Source organism: Mustelus asterias, chromosome 13, assembly GCF_964213995.1.
Source record: "Mustelus asterias chromosome 13, sMusAst1.hap1.1, whole genome shotgun sequence".
NCBI classification, from domain to species: domain Eukaryota; kingdom Metazoa; phylum Chordata; class Chondrichthyes; order Carcharhiniformes; family Triakidae; genus Mustelus; species Mustelus asterias.
This window is the reverse complement of record NC_135813.1, coordinates 63,505,774-63,524,414: the sequence shown is the minus strand read 5'-3', so window position 1 is coordinate 63,524,414 and position 18,641 is coordinate 63,505,774. Positions and strand designations below refer to the sequence as shown.

General features: G+C 46.1%; 1 protein-coding gene across 2 annotated transcripts in view; it reads right to left on the bottom strand.

Annotated features, from left to right (window-relative positions):
- LOC144502701 (ADP-ribose pyrophosphatase, mitochondrial-like) overlaps positions 1 to 1,410 on the bottom strand; it is a 36,278-nt gene extending 34,868 nt beyond the window's left edge. Inside the window, exon 1 of one of the 2 annotated variants that reach the window (XM_078226917.1) lies at positions 1,331 to 1,410. In XM_078226917.1, coding sequence (XP_078083043.1) covers positions 1,331 to 1,395 — 65 coding nt within the window. In that variant the 5' untranslated portion in view covers positions 1,396 to 1,410. The remainder of the gene's footprint in view (positions 1 to 1,330) is intronic. The other variant, XM_078226918.1, reaches the window with a different exon arrangement.
- Positions 1,411 to 18,641: the final 17,231 nt, after the last annotated feature.

The window sequence follows — 18,641 nt, the reverse complement described above, 5'->3', positions numbered from 1 at the left end:
CTATCCCAGTCTCTCTCTCTCTCTCTCTATCCCAGTCTCTCTCTCTCTCTCTCTATCCCAGTCTCTCTCTCTCTCTCTCTATCCCAGTCTCTCTCTCTCTCTCTATCCCAGTTTCTCTCTCTCTCTCTCTCCCAGTCTCTCTCTCTCTCTCTCTCTATCCCAGTCTCTCTCTCTCTATCCCAGTTTCTCTCTCTCTATCCCAGTCTCTCTCTCTCTATCCCAGTCTCTCTCTCTCTCTCTCTCTATCCCAGTCTCTCTCTCTCTCTCTCTCTATCCCAGTCTCTCTCTCTATCCCAGTCTCTCTCTCTATCCCAGTCTCTCTCTCTATCCCAGTCTCTCTCTCTCTCTATCCCAGTCTCTCTCTCTCTCTCTCTCTCTATCCCAGTCTCTCTCTCTCTCTCTCTCTATCCCAGTCTCTCTCTCTCTCTATCCCAGTCTCTCTCTCTCTCTATCCCAGTCTCTCTCTCTCTCTATCCCAGTCTCTCTCTCTCTCTATCCCAGTCTCTCTCTCTCTCTATCCCAGTCTCTCTCTCTCTCTATCCCAGTCTCTCTCTCTCTCTATCCCAGTCTCTCTCTCTCTCTATCCCAGTCTCTCTCTCTCTCTATCCCAGTCTCTCTCTCTCTATCCCAGTCTCTCTCTCTCTATCCCAGTCTCTCTCTCTATCCCAGTCTCTCTCTCTATCCCAGTCTCTCTCTCTCTCTCTATCCCAGTCTCTCTCTCTATCCCAGTCTCTCTCTCTATCCCAGTCTCTCTCTCTCTCTATCCCAGTCTCTCTCTCTCTCTCTCTATCCCAGTCTCTCTCTCTCTCTATCCCAGTCTCTCTCTCTCTCTCTCTCTATCCCATCTCTCTCTATCCCAGTCTCTCTCTCTCTATCCCAGTCTCTCTCTCTCTCTCTATCCCATCTCTCTCTCTCTCTCTATCCCATCTCTCTCTATCCCAGTCTCTCTCTCTATCCCAGTCTCTCTCTATCCCAGTCTCTCTCTCTATCCCAGTCTCTCTCTATCCCAGTCTCTCTCTCTATCCCAGTCTCTCTCTCTATCCCAGTCTCTCTCTATCCCAGTCTCTCTCTCTATCCCAGTCTCTCTCTATCCCAGTCTCTCTCTATCCCAGTCTCTCTCTCTCTCTCTATCCCAGTCTCTCTCTATCCCAGTCTCTCTCTCTATCCCAGTCTCTCTCTATCCCAGTCTCTCTCTCTATCCCAGTCTCTCTCTCTATCCCAGTCTCTCTCTCTCTATCCCAGTCTCTCTCTCTCTCTATCCCAGTCTCTCTCTATCCCAGTCTCTCTCTCTATCCCAGTCTCTCTCTCTTTCTGTATTCCAGGCCTTTACCTGACAAGCAGCTTTCCCAGTCGGTTCCACATCCGGGTGTCCGTTGCCCCAGTAACCAATTGCATGCAAATGATGTGCGCACGCGCAGTGACTGCCTTGCGGGCGTGTGACTGATTGGGCGGCCATCTTTGAGACTGGCACAGGGCTGACAGAAACTTGGCAAAGTTCCATTCAAACTCATTGTCCAGGAAAGAAACTCTTTTTAACCAAATTCAAATCCCAGTAAAGTCAATAATTCAAAGCAACAAACTGATGAATAAAAAACCTTGGAGGCACTCAAACAACATTTTGGTTCATGCCTCCAGAGTTCCTGTTTCCAATTTGCAGCATCAACAATATTTTACTTTCCTCTTTTGTGAATTGTAAATGATGGCACTTTGACGATTATTCAATATAATTAAAACATTAGCAAGGGGAGCTGGTTTATTGGGGTAAGGCCGAGATATGGTCATGGTGAGAGTGCAGCTAGTGTTTGCCGCCCATGCTGTTTAATTCCATATTCAATCATTTTCTTCAATTTCTCTGTATTTCATTTCTTTATAAATTTATTTAGTAGTGTCACAAGTAGGCTTACCTTAACACTGCAATGAAGTTACTGTGAAAATCCCCTAGTTGCCACACTCCGGCACCTGTTCAGGTACACTGAGGAGAATTTAGCATGGCCAATGCACCTAACCAGCACGTCTTTCAGACTGTGGGAGGATACCGGAGAACCCGGAGGAAACCCATGCAGACATGGGGAGAACATGCAGAGTCCACACAGACAGTGACCCAAGGATGGAATTGAACCTGGGTCTTTGATGCTATGAGGCAGCAATGTTAAACAGTGTGCCACCATGCCGACCCATGGTTAACTGAGCGGTTAATTAAACATACGGGAATAGGGCATAAGAGCATTATGTTAAACTTGTATAAAACATCAGTTTGGCTTCAGCTGGAATACTGTGGCCAGTTTTGGGCTCATACCTTAGGAGGATGTGAAGGCATTAGAGAGGGTGCAGAAAAGATTCATGGGAATAGTTCCAGGAATGAGGAACTTCAGTAACATAGATAGACTGGAGAAGTAGGGACTCTTTTCCTTGGAGAAGGTTGGGAGGAGATTTGATAGAGGTATTCAAATCATGAGGAGGCTGGACAGAGTGGAAAATCTTTTCCCATTGCTGGAAGGATAGCAAGGGTAGCAAGGAGTAAGAAGGGCTAAAAGGGGTCATGAAAAAGCATTGACCAGCAGGATTAAGGAAAATCCCAAGGCTTTTTATGCATATATAAAGAGCAAGAGGGTAGCCAGGGAGAGGGTTGGCCCACTCAAGAACAAGGGAGGGAATCTATGCGTGGAGCCAGAGGAAATGGGTGAGGTATTAAATGAGTGCTTTGCATCAGTATTCACCAAAGAGAAGGACTTGGTGGATGATGAGTCTGGGAAAGGGTGTGTAGGTAGTTTGAGTCATGTTGAGATCAAAAAGGAGGCGGTATTGGGGTTCTTGAGAAACATTAAGGTAGACAAGTCCCCAGGGCCTGATGGGATATACCCCAGAAAACTGAGAGAGGCAAGAGAGGAAATTGCTGGGGCCTTGAGAGAAATCTTTGTATCCTCACTGGCTACAGGGGAGGTCACACAGTAAGAGTTTTAACAACACCAAGTTAAAGTCCAACAGGTTTATTTGGTAGCAAATGCCATTAGCTTTCGGAGTGCTGCTCCTTCGCCAGATGGAGTGGAAATCTGCTCTCAAACAGGGCACAGAGACACAAAATCAAGTTACAGAATACTGATTAGAATGTGAATCTCTACAGCCAACCAGGTCTTAAAGATACAGACAATGTGAGTGGAGGGAGAATTAAGTACAGGTTAAAGAGATGTGTATTGTCTCCAGACAGGACAGCCAGTGAGATTCTGCAAGTCCAGGAGGCAAGCTGTGGGGGTTACTGATAGTGTGACATAAATCCAAGATCCCGGTTTAGGCCATCCTCATGTATGCGGAACTTGGCTATCAGTGTCTGCTCAGCGACTCTGCGCTGTAGTGTGTCGTGAAGGCCGCCTTGGAGAACGCTTACCTGAAGATCAGAGGCTGAATGCCTGTGACCGCTGAAGTGTTCCCCAACAGGAAGAGAACAAACTGAACAATGAGGAACACTACAGACAGTTACCCACAGATCCGACCAAAGAACACACCCGTCAACTCAACTCTCTGATCAAGACCTTTGATTCGGACCTTCAGAGCACCCTCCGTGCTCTCATCCCACATACTCCCCGCGTTGGAGATCTCTACTGCCTCCCGAAGATACACAAGGCAAACACACCCGGCTGTCCCATCGTATCGGGCAATGGGACCCTGTGCGAGAACCTCTCCGGCTATGTCGAGGGCATCCTGAAACCCATTGTACAAAGAACCTCCAGCTTTTGTCACGACACGACGGACTTCCTACAGAAACTCGGCACACATGGAGCAGTTGAACCAGGAGCGCTCCTCGTCACAATGGATGTCTCGGCACTCTACACCAGCATCCCCCACGACGATGGCATTGCTGCAACGGCCTCAGTACTCAACACCGACAACTGCCAGTTTCCAGATGCAATTTTACAACTCATCCGCTTCATCCTGGATCACAATGTCTTCACCTTCAACAACCAGTTCTTCATCCAGACACATGGAACAGCCATGGGGACCAAATTCGCACCTCAATATGCCAACATCTTCATGCACAGGTTCGAACAAGACTTCTTCACCGCACAGGACCTTCAACCGATGCTATACACTAGATACATCGATGACATTTTCTTCCTTTGGACTCATGGTGAACAATCACTGAAACAACTATATGATGACATCAACAAGTTCCATCCCACCATCAAACTCACCATGGACTACTCTCCGGAATCGGTTGCATTCTTGGACACACGCATCTCAATTAAGGACGGTCACCTCAGTACCTCACTGTTCCGCAAGCCCACGGATAACCTCACGATGCTCCACTTATCCAGCTTCTACCCTAAACACGTTAAAGAAGCCATCCCCTATGGACAAGCCCTCTGTAGACACAGGATCTGCTCGGATGAGGAGGATCGCAACAGACACCTCCAGACGCTGAAAGATGCCCTCATAAGAACAGGATATGGCGCTCGACTCATCGATCAACAGTTCCGACGCGCCACAGCGAAAAACCGCACCGACCTCCTCAGAAGACAAACACGGGACACGGTGGACAGAGTACCCTTCGTCGTCCAGTACTTCCCCGGAGCAGAGAAGCTACGGCATCTCCTCCGGAGCCTTCAACATGTCATTGATGAAGAAGAACATCTCGCCAAGGCCATTCCCACAACCCCACTTCTTGCCTTCAAACAACCGCACAACCTCAAACAGACCATTGTCCGCAGCAAACTACCCAGCCTTCAGAAGAACAGTGACCACGACACCACACAACCTTGCCACAGCAACCTCTGCAAGACGTGCCGGATCATCGACACGGATGCCATCATTTCACGTGAAAACACCGTCTACCAGGTACACGGTACCTACTCTTGCAACTCGGCCAACGTTGTCTACCTGATATGCTGCAGGAAAGGATGTCCTGAGGCATGGTACACTTGGGAGACCATGCAGACGCTACGATAACGGATGAATGAACACCACTCGACAATCACCAGGCAAGACTGTTCTCTTCCTGTGGGGGAGCACTTCAGCATTCAGTCTCTGATCTTCGGGTAAGCGTTCTCCAAGGCGGCCTTCACGACACACTACAGCGCAGAGTCGCTGAGCAGAAACTGATAGCCAAGTTCCGCACACATGAGGACGGCCTAAACCGGGATCTTGGGTTTATGTCACACTATCTGTAACCCCCACAGCTTGCCTCCTGGACTTGCAGAATCTCACTGGCTGTCCTGTCTGGAGACAATACACATCTCTTTACCCTATACTTAATGCTCCCTCCACTCACATTGTCTGTATCTTTAAGACCTGGTTGGCTGTAGAGATTCACATTCTAATCAGTATTCTGTAACTTGATTTTGTGTCTCTGTATGCCCTGTTTGAGAGCAGATATCCACTCCATCTGACGAAGGAGCAGCGCTCCGAAAGCTAATGACATTTGCTATCAAATAAACCTGTTGGACTTTAACCTGGTATTGTTAAAACTCTTACTGTGTTTACCCCAGTCCAACGCCGGCATCTCCACATCATGACTACAGGGGAGGTCCCAGAGGTTTGGAGAATAGCCAGTGTTGTTCCTTTGTTTAAGAAGGGTAGCAAGAATAATCCAGGTAATTACAGGCCGGTGAGCCTTACGTCAGTGGTAGGTAAATTATTGGAGAGTATTCTTCGAGACAGGATTTATTCCCACTTGGAAATAAGTGGACGTATTAGTGAGAGGCAACATGGTTTTGTGAAGGGGAGGTCGTGTCTCACGAAATTCATCAAGTTTTTCGAGGAAGTGACGAAGATGATTGATGAGGGTAGGGCAGTGGATGTTGTCTACATGGACTTCAGTAAGACCTTTGACAAGGTCCCTCATGGCAGACTGGTGCAGAAGATGAAGTCGCATGGGATCAGAGGTGAGCTAGCAAGGTGGTTACAAAACTGGCTCGGTCAAAGAAGACAGAGGGTAGCAGTGAAAGGGTGTGTTTCTGAATGGAGGGCTGTGACAAGTGGTGTTCCTCAGGGATCAGTGCTGGAACCTTTGCTGTTTGTAATATATGTAAATGATTTGGAGGAAAATGTAACTGGATTGATTAGTAAGTTTGCGAACGACACAAAGGTTGGTGGATTTGTGGATAGCGATGAGGACCATCAGAGGATACAGCAGAATATAGATCAGTTGGAGACTTGGGCGGAGAGATGGAGATGGAGTTTAATCTGGACAAATGTGAGGTAATGCATTTTGGAAGGTCTAATACAGATAGGGAATATACAGTAAATGGCAGAACCCTTAAGAGTATTGATAGGCAAAGGGATCTGAGTGTACAGGTACAGGTCACTGAAAGTGGCAATGCTGGTGGAGAAGGTAGTCAAGAAGGCTTGCTTGCCTTCATCGGCCAGGGCATTGAGTTTAAAAATTGGCAAGTCATGTTGCAGCTTTATAGAACCTTAGTTAGGCCGCACTTGGAATATAGTGTTCAATCTGGTCGCCACACTACCAGAAGGATGTGGAGGCTTTGGAGAGGGTACAGAAAAGATTTACCAGGATGTTGCCTGGTATGGAGGGCATTAGCTCTGAGGAGAGGTTGGAGAAACTTGGTTTGTTCTCTCTGGAGCGACGGAGGTTGAGGGGAGACCTGATAGAAGTCTACAAGATTATGAGAGGCATGGACAGAGTGGATAGTCAGAAGTTTTTTCCCAGGGTGGAAGAGTCAATTACTAGGGGGCATAGGTTTAAGGTGTGAGGGGCAATGTTTAAAGGAGATGTACGAGGCAGATTTTTTACACAGAGAGTAGTGGGTGCCTGGAACCCGTTGCCGTGGGAGGTAGTGGAAGCGGATACAGTAGTGACTTTTAAGGGGCATCTTGACAAGTACATGAATAGGATGGCAATAGAGGGATATGGTCCCCGGAAGGGTAGGGGTTTTTAGTTCAGTCAGGCAGCATGGTCAGTGCAGGCTTGGAGGGCCGAAGGGCCTGTTCCTGTGCTGTAATGTTCTTTGTTCCTTGTTCTTTGCTAGAGAACCAGAAGGCACAGATTTAACGTAATTGTCAAAAGAAGTAATGGAGACATGAAGAGAAACTTGTTCATGCATCAAGTGGTTTGGTTCTGGAAGTGCTGCCTGAAATTTGTGGTGGAAGCAGGTTTAATCGAAACATTCAAGAGGGAATTGGCGGCCAGAATTGTACATAATATTCCAAATGAGGCCTAACTAAGATTCTGTACAGCTGCAGCATGACTTGCCAATTTTTATACCCAATGCCCCAACTGATGAAGGCAAGCATGCTGTATGCTTTCTTGATAACCTTATCCACCTGCGTTGCCACTTTTGGTATGCCAAGATCTCTCTGCCTTTGAATACTCCTAAGGGTTCTACCATTTACTGTATAATTCCTACATGCATTGGACCTTCCAAAATGCATTACCTCACATTTGTCTGGATTAAACTCCATGTGCCATTTCTCCACCCAAGTCTCCAACAGATCTCTATCTTGCTGTATCCTCTGACAATCCTCTTCCATCTCCGCAATTCCACCAATTTTTGTGCTGTCTGCGAACTTACCATGAACAAATTTTTAAAAAGTAGCCATGTCCACAATTATAATGTAAGTTGCTCATTTAATCTCGCGTTCACTGGTATTGCACCCTTGTGTCACTGGTGGTGTTGTCGTGAATGTGCAGGGTCACGGGAAAAAGGCGAAGGCTGAGGGATGATGGTGACAGTATCATAGAATCATAGAATCCTACAGTGCATAAGGAGGACATTTGGCCCATCGAGTCTGTACCGACAACAATCCCACCCAGACCCCATCCCGTCACCGCACATTTTTACTATCCCAATCCCCCTGACGCTAAGGGGCTATTTCTCATGGCCGATTAGTCTAACCTACACATCTTTGGACTGTGGGAGGAAACCGGAGCATCTGGAGGAAACCCACGCAGACAAGGGGAGAACGTGCAAACTCCACACAAACAGTGACCCAAGCCAGGAATCGAACCCGGGTCCCTGGCGCTGTGGGCAGCAGTGCTAACCACTGTGCCACCGTCAACTGACCGTCAAACCTGGAGAGTTACAGGTGCATCACTCATTCAGACAGCCAGCACAGATACAGAATGGACTCCTTCTGTACTGTAATAATTCTGTGCTAGTCGAGGCTCCAACTTTCTTTCCTCCGCGTAGCTGACCAGGAATCTCTCCAACTCTCAAAACCCGCCACTGACCTGAAAGGGAAGGATTTGCAGATTGACACTCAATCTGCTTGGCAAAGTTATGAATGCACCTTCCTTGGCCTTCATGTCCTGGGGTGAACTTTGAAACCAGAGCTTCTGGCTCAGAGGTAGGAACGCTACCCACTGCACCACAGGACCTCCTATAAGGAAGGTGCAAGGTGGTGGTGTAGTGGTGTTATAGCTGGACTAGTAATCCAGAGACCCAGGGTAATGCTCTGGGGATCTGGGTTCGAATCTCATCATGGCAGGTGGTGAAATTTGAATCCAATAAAAAATCCAGAATTAAAAGTCTAATGATAACCATGAAACCATTGCCGATTGTCCGAAAAACCCATCTGGTTCACTAATGTCCTTTAGGGAAGGAAATCTGCTATCCTTACCTGGTCTGGCCTACGTGTGACTCCAGATCCACAGCAATGTGGGTGACTCTCAACTGCCCTCAGGTAATAAATGCTGACCAGCCAGCGACGCCTACATCCCATAAACAAAGAACAAAGAACAGTACAGCACAGGAACAGGCCCTTCAGCCCTCCAAGCCTGCACCGATCATGATGCCTGCCTAAACTAAAACTGTATTCATGTATTCATCTAGTTGCTCCTTAAATGCCGCTGTTGTACCTGCTTCCACCACCTCCATGGGAAGCACGTTCCCGACATTCATCAGCCTCTGCGAAAAAAACTTGCCTTGCACATCTCCTCTAAACTTTTCCCCACGCACCTTAAACCTATGATCCCTAGTACTTGACTTTTCTACTCCAGGAAAGAGCATCTGACTTTCCACTCTGTCCGTGCCCCTCATAATCTTGTAAATCTCTATCAGGACACCCCTCAACCTCCGTCGTTCCAGTGAGAACAAACCAAGTTTATCCAACCTCTCCTCATAGCTATTACCCTCCAGACCAGGCAACATCCTGGTAAGCCACTTCTGTACCCTCTCCAAAGCATCCTTCTGGTAGTGTGCGGCCAGAATTGTACATAATATTCCAAATGAGGCCTAACTAAGATTCTGTACAGCTGCAGCATGACTTGCCAATTTTTATACCCAATGCCCCAACTGATGAAGGCAAGCATGCTGTATGCTTTCTTGATAACCTTATCCACCTGCGTTGCCACTTTTGGTATGCCAAGATCTCTCTGCCTTTGAATACTCCTAAGGGTTCTACCATTTACTGTATAATTCCTACATGCATTGGACCTTCCAAAATGCATTACCTCACATTTGTCTGGATTAAACTCCATGTGCCATTTCTCCACCCAAGTCTCCAACAGATCTCTATCTTGCTGTATCCTCTGACAATCCTCTTCCATCTCCGCAACTCCACCAATTTTTGTGCTGTCTGCGAACTTACCATGAACAAATTTTTAAAAAGTAGCCATGTCCACAATTATAATGTAAGTTGCTCATTTAATCTCGCGTTCACTGGTATTGCACCCTTGTGTCACTGGTGGTGTTGTAGTGCCTCAGTTTTGTACTTTCCAGCCTCCCAACCTGTAGTCCAGAGAAATCTCCACATGTTCTAACCAACTCAACTTTGTTGCCCTTTGGCAAGTTGGGAAACAAAATATGTTACATAAAAATAAGGGTAGAATTACTTGAAAACGAGGACTGAATAACATCTGTGCACCCTGCTCCAATTATCCTTTGCCCTATAACTGCTTCACTCCAAGACTTCACTGCGCTGTGCCTCCTGTATAGAATGCCACAAAATCAACTCGTGCAGAAAGGTGAAGGTTGGAAGCCAGGGGGGAGGAAAAATCAAACAGAAAACTAAAATCCTAGCACCAATTATGAAAATTGACAGAAAGCAAATGTAAATTGGTGGGGTGTGATTACCTTCTGATGTTCACAGAGTCTAAACCAGCGAAAGAATGAAGTGAACGTGTGGGTACACGTTACCTTCCTACCAAAGAGGAAAATAAGCCCGGCTTTGGCATTGTCATTTCCCATAAGAAGTAAAATCAGAAGTTTATTTTATGAGCTGCATGCCTGACTGTTGGTGAAGGTTTGGACTTTCTATTAGAGTTCTTGAATCACGTTTACGGCAAAGATAATCTATTAAATGCCTCTGACACATGATTAGATTTTAATAGATTTTGATATTATATATATATAATTTCTTCACTTAACCGCTTACTCCAGTTCAGGGTCACTGGGAGTTGGAGCCTAACAGATACTGGGTACTAGGCAGGATACACCCTGGACGGGCCGCCAGTCTATCACAGGGTACACACTAACACCCACAGACAAACTGAAGGGCAATTTACCCTGGCTAATCCTGAGGAATTTCACTTAATTGCAATGTTAATGTAACCCTTACTTATGACTAATAAATAAACTTTAACTTTAATCCATCTAACCTGCATGTCTTTGGACTGTGGGAGGAAACCGGAGGAAACCCACGCAGACACGGGGAGAATGTTCAGACTCTACACAGACAGTCATCCAAGGCTGGAATCGAATCCGGGTCCTTGGTGCTGTGAGGCAGCAGCAGAGCTAACTGCTGTGCCACCATGTCACCCTGTCATATATACTTACAAAATGATATAAAAAGGTAGATCAGTCTGTGGATTGCTGGATCAGTCCTATAGTTTCAATTACTGGATTGTGCTGAGATGGTTCATGTGCTGAGGAGCAGCGCTCCGAAAGCTAATGGCATTTGCTACCAAATAAACCTGTTGGACTTTAACCTGGTGTTGTTAAAACTCTTACAATGGTTAATTTGCACAGGTTCTTGCTTCAAACTGATTCGATTCTCTGAGAGGGAGACCCCGGCAGATCAGATATCTGCTATCTTGCCAGGTAAGGGAAAGGTTTTCTTTGGTTCATATAGCCAAGTTGAGAGATGCATTTGTAGCACAAAGGGATGGGGAGGTAAAGGGGGAAGAATTCTGACCTACACTAACTCACCAACATCTTTGGTACAACCTCACCAATTAAGCTCTTCCGAAAGAATAACATAGAACCCACATCTAATCAAGAACATGAGATCAGCGCCCAAAGATCCTACCCCATGTTCACAAACAGTGAAGTTCCTTGAAACCCGTTGATATAAAAGTTCAATTTATCAATTTATTTCTGTGTCTGCAGACTTTAGTTATAAGGTTCATTAGCACAAAAACAAATAACAGAACTCTCTGTCATAATCCAATCAAACCCTGCCCAACCGTACCCTGTCCCATTCTATCCTGCCAAAATCTGTTACATCCATTCTGAACCTACATATTTCTATCCTACCCATCTTTAGCCTGCCCATACATAGCCTACACCTTATCCTACTCAACGCTGTCTTTCCCAACCCTATCCTGCTCAACACAAACCTGCAATCCTAACCTACCCAGAACTACACTGCCCATCACTATTGTACCCAATCCTATTCCACTCATTCCTGTCCTGCCCATCTCTATCCCTAACCAACTGCATCCTATCTCCCTATCAAACAGCATCTCCTACCTGTGTGATAGGAGCAGGTGTGGGGCTAAGGGAAAGGCAGTGAGCTGCCCATTGCTAGCCCAGTACAATTTCTTCAAGCCTTTCTGTGCCCCCTACAAAGTTAAAGTTTATCTATTAGTGTCACGTGAAGGCTTACATTAACACTGCAATAAATCCCCTAGTCGTCACACTCTGGCGCCTGTTAGGGTACACTGAGGGAGGATTTAGCATGGTCAATGCACTTAACCAGCACATCGTTTGGACTGTGGGAGGAAACCGAAGCACCCGGAGGAAACCCACACAGACATGGGGAGAACTTGTAGACTCCACACAGACAATGACCCAAGCTGGGAATCGAACCTGGGTCCCTGGCTCTGTGAGGCAGCAGTGCTAACCACTGTGCCACCAGGCAGCTGTGCTGAATCCATTAGCTCTCTGTCCCTGACTGGACTGCAGGGGGTCAGTTAGATCAGTTGGCTTGATGGCTAGAGTTCAATGCAGAATGATGCCAACCCCCATTGGAGTCCAATCCCTCTACCAACGCTGGTAGCTCATGGAGGCTGACCTTCTTGCCTTGCTCCTCAAGCTATATACAACCAATCGTCTCTCTCTAATGGAGACAGGGGCCTACAATCCCTTTGTTGGATGGTGGCTGGACAATGGTCACTGCTATAACAATATAAAAGTGCTGTAACATCCTGTGTTCACTCAGTGGCGCTATGCAACAGGCAATACTGGAGTGACACTGTTACACTCTGGCCACTTGGTGTCTCTGTGTTTCCACTTTCCACTATAGAGCTGGCTAGAAGGTGCCCCATTATACATTCCCTTATCAACCCTGACAGTTCATCATTTGTGTAATCCCAAACATATATCTTCTTCCACATCCCATAATACTCTTACTTCCCAAGCAAAACTCTATCTCCTGTCGATTCATTTTCGATGTGGACCAGTGCATCCCACATAACCCTCTGTGTGAAGGAGTTTTAATTGGATTTATCCTTTCCCTGGTTTAATTCTAAGATTAATTAACCTTCTTAAATAATTAATTGATGTGACATCTGTTACCTCAGTGACTGAAAGAACACAACAAGCTGATTTGGTCATGACCGACCATTCACATAGAATTGTTAGCTCTCCCATGACTCATGCAATCAGAAGCTTTTGGTTTAAACTCCATTCCTGCCTAAGCATATAGTCTGTTGTCGATATTTCGGTGCAGTACTGAGGGAATGCGAAGCTGTCCTTGATTGGGATATTACACTCAGACCCCATCCGGAGGATACAAAACATCCAGTGGTACCATTCGGGAAAGATCGGTGGATTTCTCCCAGTGTCCTGTCCAATATGCATCCCTCAAATGACCTGCCACTAACAAACTAACTGTCCATTTATCTAACTTGCTGCTCATGGGTCATCGCTAAGGGCATCACATTCCCTTCATTACTCAAAATTCAGAAACAATTCATTGGCTGTGAAGTGCTTTGAGGTGGCCTGAGGGTGTGAAAGGTGCTAGCTAAAAGAAAATATCTTTGTTTCTAATCAGCTTCCATGCGATTGAAAATCTGGAGAAATATATCACAGGTGGCAGATCCAATATCACCTATTTGCCAATATCACCTCAAATCATAATCACCTCCCGCAAAATTCCACCAGTGCAGTATTGTCAGCATGCAATGTATCACTAATCCAGTATTGTGTGCACGTATGGTGTACCACTAATCCAGTATTGTGTGCAGAGTGTACCACTAATCCAGTTTCGTGCGCACACAGAGTGTACCAGTAATCCAGTATTGTGTGCACATATAGTTTACCACTAATCCAGTATTGTGTGCAGAGTGTACCACTAATCCAGTATTGTGCGCGCACAGAGTGTACCACTAATCCAGTATTGTGTGCACACGGAGTGTACCACTAATCCAGTATTGTATGTATGCTGAATGTACCACTAATCCAGAATTGTGTGCATGCTCAGTGTATACCACTAATCCAGTATTGTGTGCACACAGTGTACCACCAATGCAGTATTGTGTATTCACAGAGTATACCACTAATCCAATATTGTGTGCACGCAGTGCACCACTAATGCAGTTTAGTGTGCAGAGTGTGCAGTATTTTGTGCACAATGTACCACCAGTACAGCATTGTGTGCACACAATATACCATCAATGCAGTATTGTTTGCATAGTGTGCCATCAGTGCAATATAGTGTACTTACACAGTGACTCAAGAATATAGTGCATAAAAAGGGGGTTTGTTCATTGGAATTCTATACGTTGTGCACACAGTGTACCACTAATCCAGTATTGTGTGCAAAATGTACCACTAATCCAGGACTGTGTGCACACAGGGTGTAACACTAATTCAGTATTGTATGCACACAGAGTGTGCCACTTATCCAGTAATGTGTGCACACAGAGTATACCATTAATCCAGTATTACGTGCACAGTGTTGTACCACTAATCCAGTATTGTGTGCACAGTGTACCACCAATGCAGTAATGTGTTGGGTGTCTGTTACCTTTTTTGTGGTATTGCACTGTGAGTGTTGATTGATTTGATTTGATTTATTATTGTCACATATATTGGGATCCAGTGAAAAGTATTGTTTCTTGTGCGCTACACAGACAAAACATATCGTTCATTGAGTACATAGGGGAGAAGGAAAGGATAGGGTGCAGAATATAGTGTTGCAGCTACACATAGGGTGAGGAGAAAGATCAGTTTAATATGTGATAGGACCATTCAAAAGTCTGATGACAACAGGAAAGAAGCTGTTCTTGAGTCAATTGGTACGTTTTTTCAGTCCTTTGTATCTTTTTCCTGACGGAAGAAGATGGAAGAGAGAATGTCCGGGATGCATGGGGTCCTTGATCATGCTGGCTACTTTCCTGGAGCAGCGAGAAATATAGACAGAGTCAATAGATGGAAGGCTGGTTTGCATGATGGTCTAGGCTACATTCACAACTCTGTAGTTTTTTGGGGGTCTTGGGCAGAGCAGGAGCCATACCAAGCTGTGATACAACTTGAAAGAATGCTTTCTATGGTGCATTTGTAAACATTGGTGAGAGTCGTAGTGGACATGCTGAATTTCCTTAATCTTCTGAGAAAATAGAGGTGTTGGTGGGCTTTCTTAACTATTGAGTCGGCGTGGAATGTGTTGAATATCTCGTGTCTTTCACAATGACTGTCTTGAATTGGGTATCTGAGGATTCTCCCTCATTTGCCTGTGGGGACACATTGGAAGAGTTTTAACAACAGCAGGTTAAAGTCCAACAGGTTTATTTGGTAGCAAATACCATTGGAGCAGGGGACACATTGGAGCAGGGTTTCTGCTTTCTCTGCAACCGGTGACCCAAAGTTGCCCTACTTTGGGGGAATGTTTTACCTCCTTAATTTTCCGCTCAGCTTCCCTTGTGAATCACCAAACATTGAGGGATAAATATTGGCTGGGGCAGAGGGGTGGGAGAGAGAACTTCCCTGTTCATTGTGAGTGTGAGTTGGTGCCACGTTTGTGAACGGGGATGAATATTTTTCATCCAGCGGTGAGCTGGCAAGCGAACTGCCCATTGTTCAAGGTGTAAATGGAGTTTGTGACTGTTGATCATGAGGAGGGTGACATTTGTGGACATTTCAGCTGAGTCTTGTCTATAGTCTGTAAATTCTGAGTGTGTGTTCGTTCTCAAACCCCACAGCTTTCCACTTGGGAGTTTGTACGGAATAAAAACAGAAGAGGCAGCCACAAAAAAACTCAGCAAGTCTGACAGCATCTGGGCAGAGAGAAAGTTAACTTGTACTCTCTCTCCAAAGATGCTGCCAGACCTGCTGAGCTTCCCCAGCATTTCTCTGTCTTTATTTCAGATTTACAGCATCCGGAGTTGTGTTGCTTTGAGTTAAGTTCCCAATGGGCAACACAGTGGCACAGTAGTTAGCACTGCTGCCTCATAGCACCCAGGTTCGATTCCTTGGTTCGAACCTGGATTCGATTCCTGGCAGCACGATAGCACAGTGGTTAGCATTGCTGCTTCACAGCTCCAGGGTCCCAGGTTCGATTCCCGGCTCGGGTCACTGTCTGTGTGGAGTTTGCACATTCTCCTTGTGTCTGCATGGGTTTCCTCTGGGTGCTCCGGTTTCCTCCCACAGTCCAAAGATGTGCGAGTTAGGTTGATTGGCCAGGTTAAAAATTGCCCCTTAGAGTCCTGAGATGCGTAGGTTAGAGGGATTAGCGGGTGAAATATGTGGGGGTAGGGCCTGGGTGGGATTGTGGTCGGTGCAGACTCGATGGGCTGAATGGCCTCCTTCTGCACTGTAGGGTTTCTATGATTTCTGTGATGATTCCCGGCTTGGGTCACTGTCTGTGCAGAACTTGCACGTTCTCCCCATAAACACATGGTCTGCATAGTGAAAAGCGCACTCTGCATGCAGACAGTGAATAACAGAGCCCATCTATATTACATATATTACATAAATAGGAAGGTGATGGCCTAGTGGTATTATCGCTAGACTATTAATCCAGGAAATTCAACTAATGTTCTTGGGACCCCGGTTCAAATCCCACCACGGCAGATGGTGGAATTTGAATTCAATAAAAATTATTTGGAGGGCTGAAGGGCCTGTTTCCTGTGCTGTACAATTCATATTGAGAATAGGGTGGCACTGTGGGACAGTGGTTAGCGCTGCTGCCTCACAGCGCCAGAGACCCAGGTTTGATTCCCGGCTTGGGTCACTGTCTGTGCAGAACTTGCACGTTCTCCCCATAAACACATGGTCTGCATAGTGAAAAGCGCACTCTGCATGCAGACAGTGAATAACAGAGCCCATCTATATTACATATATTACATAAATAGGAAGGTGATGGCCTAGTGGTATTATCGCTAGACTATTAATCCAGGAAATTCAACTAATGTTCTTGGGACCCCGGTTCAAATCCCACCACGGCAGATGGTGGAATTTGAATTCAATAAAAATTATTTGGAGGGCTGAAGGGCCTGTTTCCTGTGCTGTACAATTCATATTGAGAATAGGGTGGCACTGTGGGACAGTGGTTAGCGCTGCTGCCTCACAGCGCCAGAGACCCAGGTTTGATTCCCGGCTTGGGTCACTGTCTGTGCGGAGTCTGCACGTTCCCCCTCGTGTCTGTGTGGGTTTCCTCCGGGTGCTCCGGTTTCCTCCCACAATCCGAAATACGTGTTGGTTAGGTGCATTAGCCATGCTAAATTCTCCCTCAGTGTACCCAAACTGTGGTGACTAGGGGATTTTCACAGTAACTTCATTGCAGTGTTAATGTAAGCCTACTTGTGACACTAATAAATAAACTAAACTAAGTGCCTGTGCTTGGTTTGTAATTGTGTGTGTGTGTTTATGGGAGTCTTCCTCCTGTGAGTGTGAGCTTGTGTGTTGAATGTGTGGGTTGGTGCAGTGAGTGTGGCCATGTTGGGGTGTTCGCTGAGTGCTGTGTGAGGGTAAGCTTTTCCTTTCAATGGAAGGGCTGCTTTTCATGTGAGTGAGGGCTGGAAGGGGCCTTGGAAGTGTGGGAATGTGTCTGGGGAATGTGAGCGTTTGTTTTCTGGATGATTTAGTTCTTGTGAGCGGTGATATCCTCTGCAGAAATTCACAGGATGGCTGTGGGGAGTGGGAGTATGTGTTTAAAAGGGGTGGGGATGGAGGGAGGGTGGGGGTTGGTGTTGCAGTTTGATCAGCATTAAGGAGGGTGAGGGGCGGGTTGGGTAGCTTTTGTAGCTTCAATGTATAGGCCTATGTTTGTAGTTTACAGGATAGGTCCTCTGGCCAAAGTCTGGCGCCTTTCAGCCTGGGAACTCCAGCCATTTTCAACTTGTTCACCCAGCGGAACATCTGCTCAGTTCCAGGGCACTGACCTCAAGGTGAGAGGTCAGGGCCCCTAATAGTTAGCTTCCCTCTTGTGCACAGATTCAGAAGCCTCGGCAGCGCAGAGGACGAGAGAGAGAAAAAAAAGGAGCAAGCAGTTCAAACAAGCCTTAAATAGCACCAACACGCCGGAGCTCTCACTGCCCCGAATACTCTGCATTGCTGAATTTCCCTGCATAACTGCACTCAAAAAGAATCCAAAGACACAATGTACACCACTCCATACATTCATCTTGTCTTTGAACGAGAGAGCCCAGTGCAGCCGCTGAGCCAGTGGAAGGGTGCTTTTTTATATTTCAAATTGCAGAACATGCACCATTTCCTATTTTAGTTGCAGCCCCATTTGTTAAAATTTTTTTTAAAGCCGCAAAGCGCTGCAGAGATGGAAATTAAAAACGGCAGAGTGCGTTGCAACTTTCTGAGCAGTGTGACGGCCCCACGCTCTTAGCCTGAGAAAGCAAAAACCTCCCCAAAATGTTAATCTGGCCAAACTCCCACTTTTGCCATCTTTAGATGGTGGGGGAGCTTTTTTTTAAATCATCAATGACCAGTGACGGGATCACTGAGAATGTAGCATGTGGCGGGAGATACTTTTTGCAGATAATTCGACATAGTCTGAACGCTTTGGTCTGAAGAGACAGCGTGACAGGGTGACCCCACAGTAGCACAGCCTTCAAAGTGTCCGGTGGGGTCATCGATCTGATCCCCAGTTTTGAATGAACTAAGATCTCATTCAATGAATCTGCTTTTGCGGGGAGTGCTGCAACTCACATAATCCCCCTACACCTTCAAAGGAACGTCCTTCATGTGTGGGATATATTTTACACGCTTTTCTTTTAAACTAAATACAAAACTTTTGGGCGTGAGCTACCTGAAAACATAAGGCTGCTTCGGTGCTTTGTGGCAAAACTGCTCTTTCCATTTCTAGGGGGAAAAAATTAGTGTTCCGTCAAATTTCTTCTCGTGGCATTTCAAACAAAATTGCATAATTGTCTGAAAATAAAACTAATTTAGAGAGTTACAGGGCAAGGACAGGGGAGTGGGAGTTGCTCTTGTAGAGGGCTAGCACAGACAAGTCGGGTCGATTGGCTTCCTCCTGTGTTGTAATTATTCTCTGATTCATCTCGGGCGAGT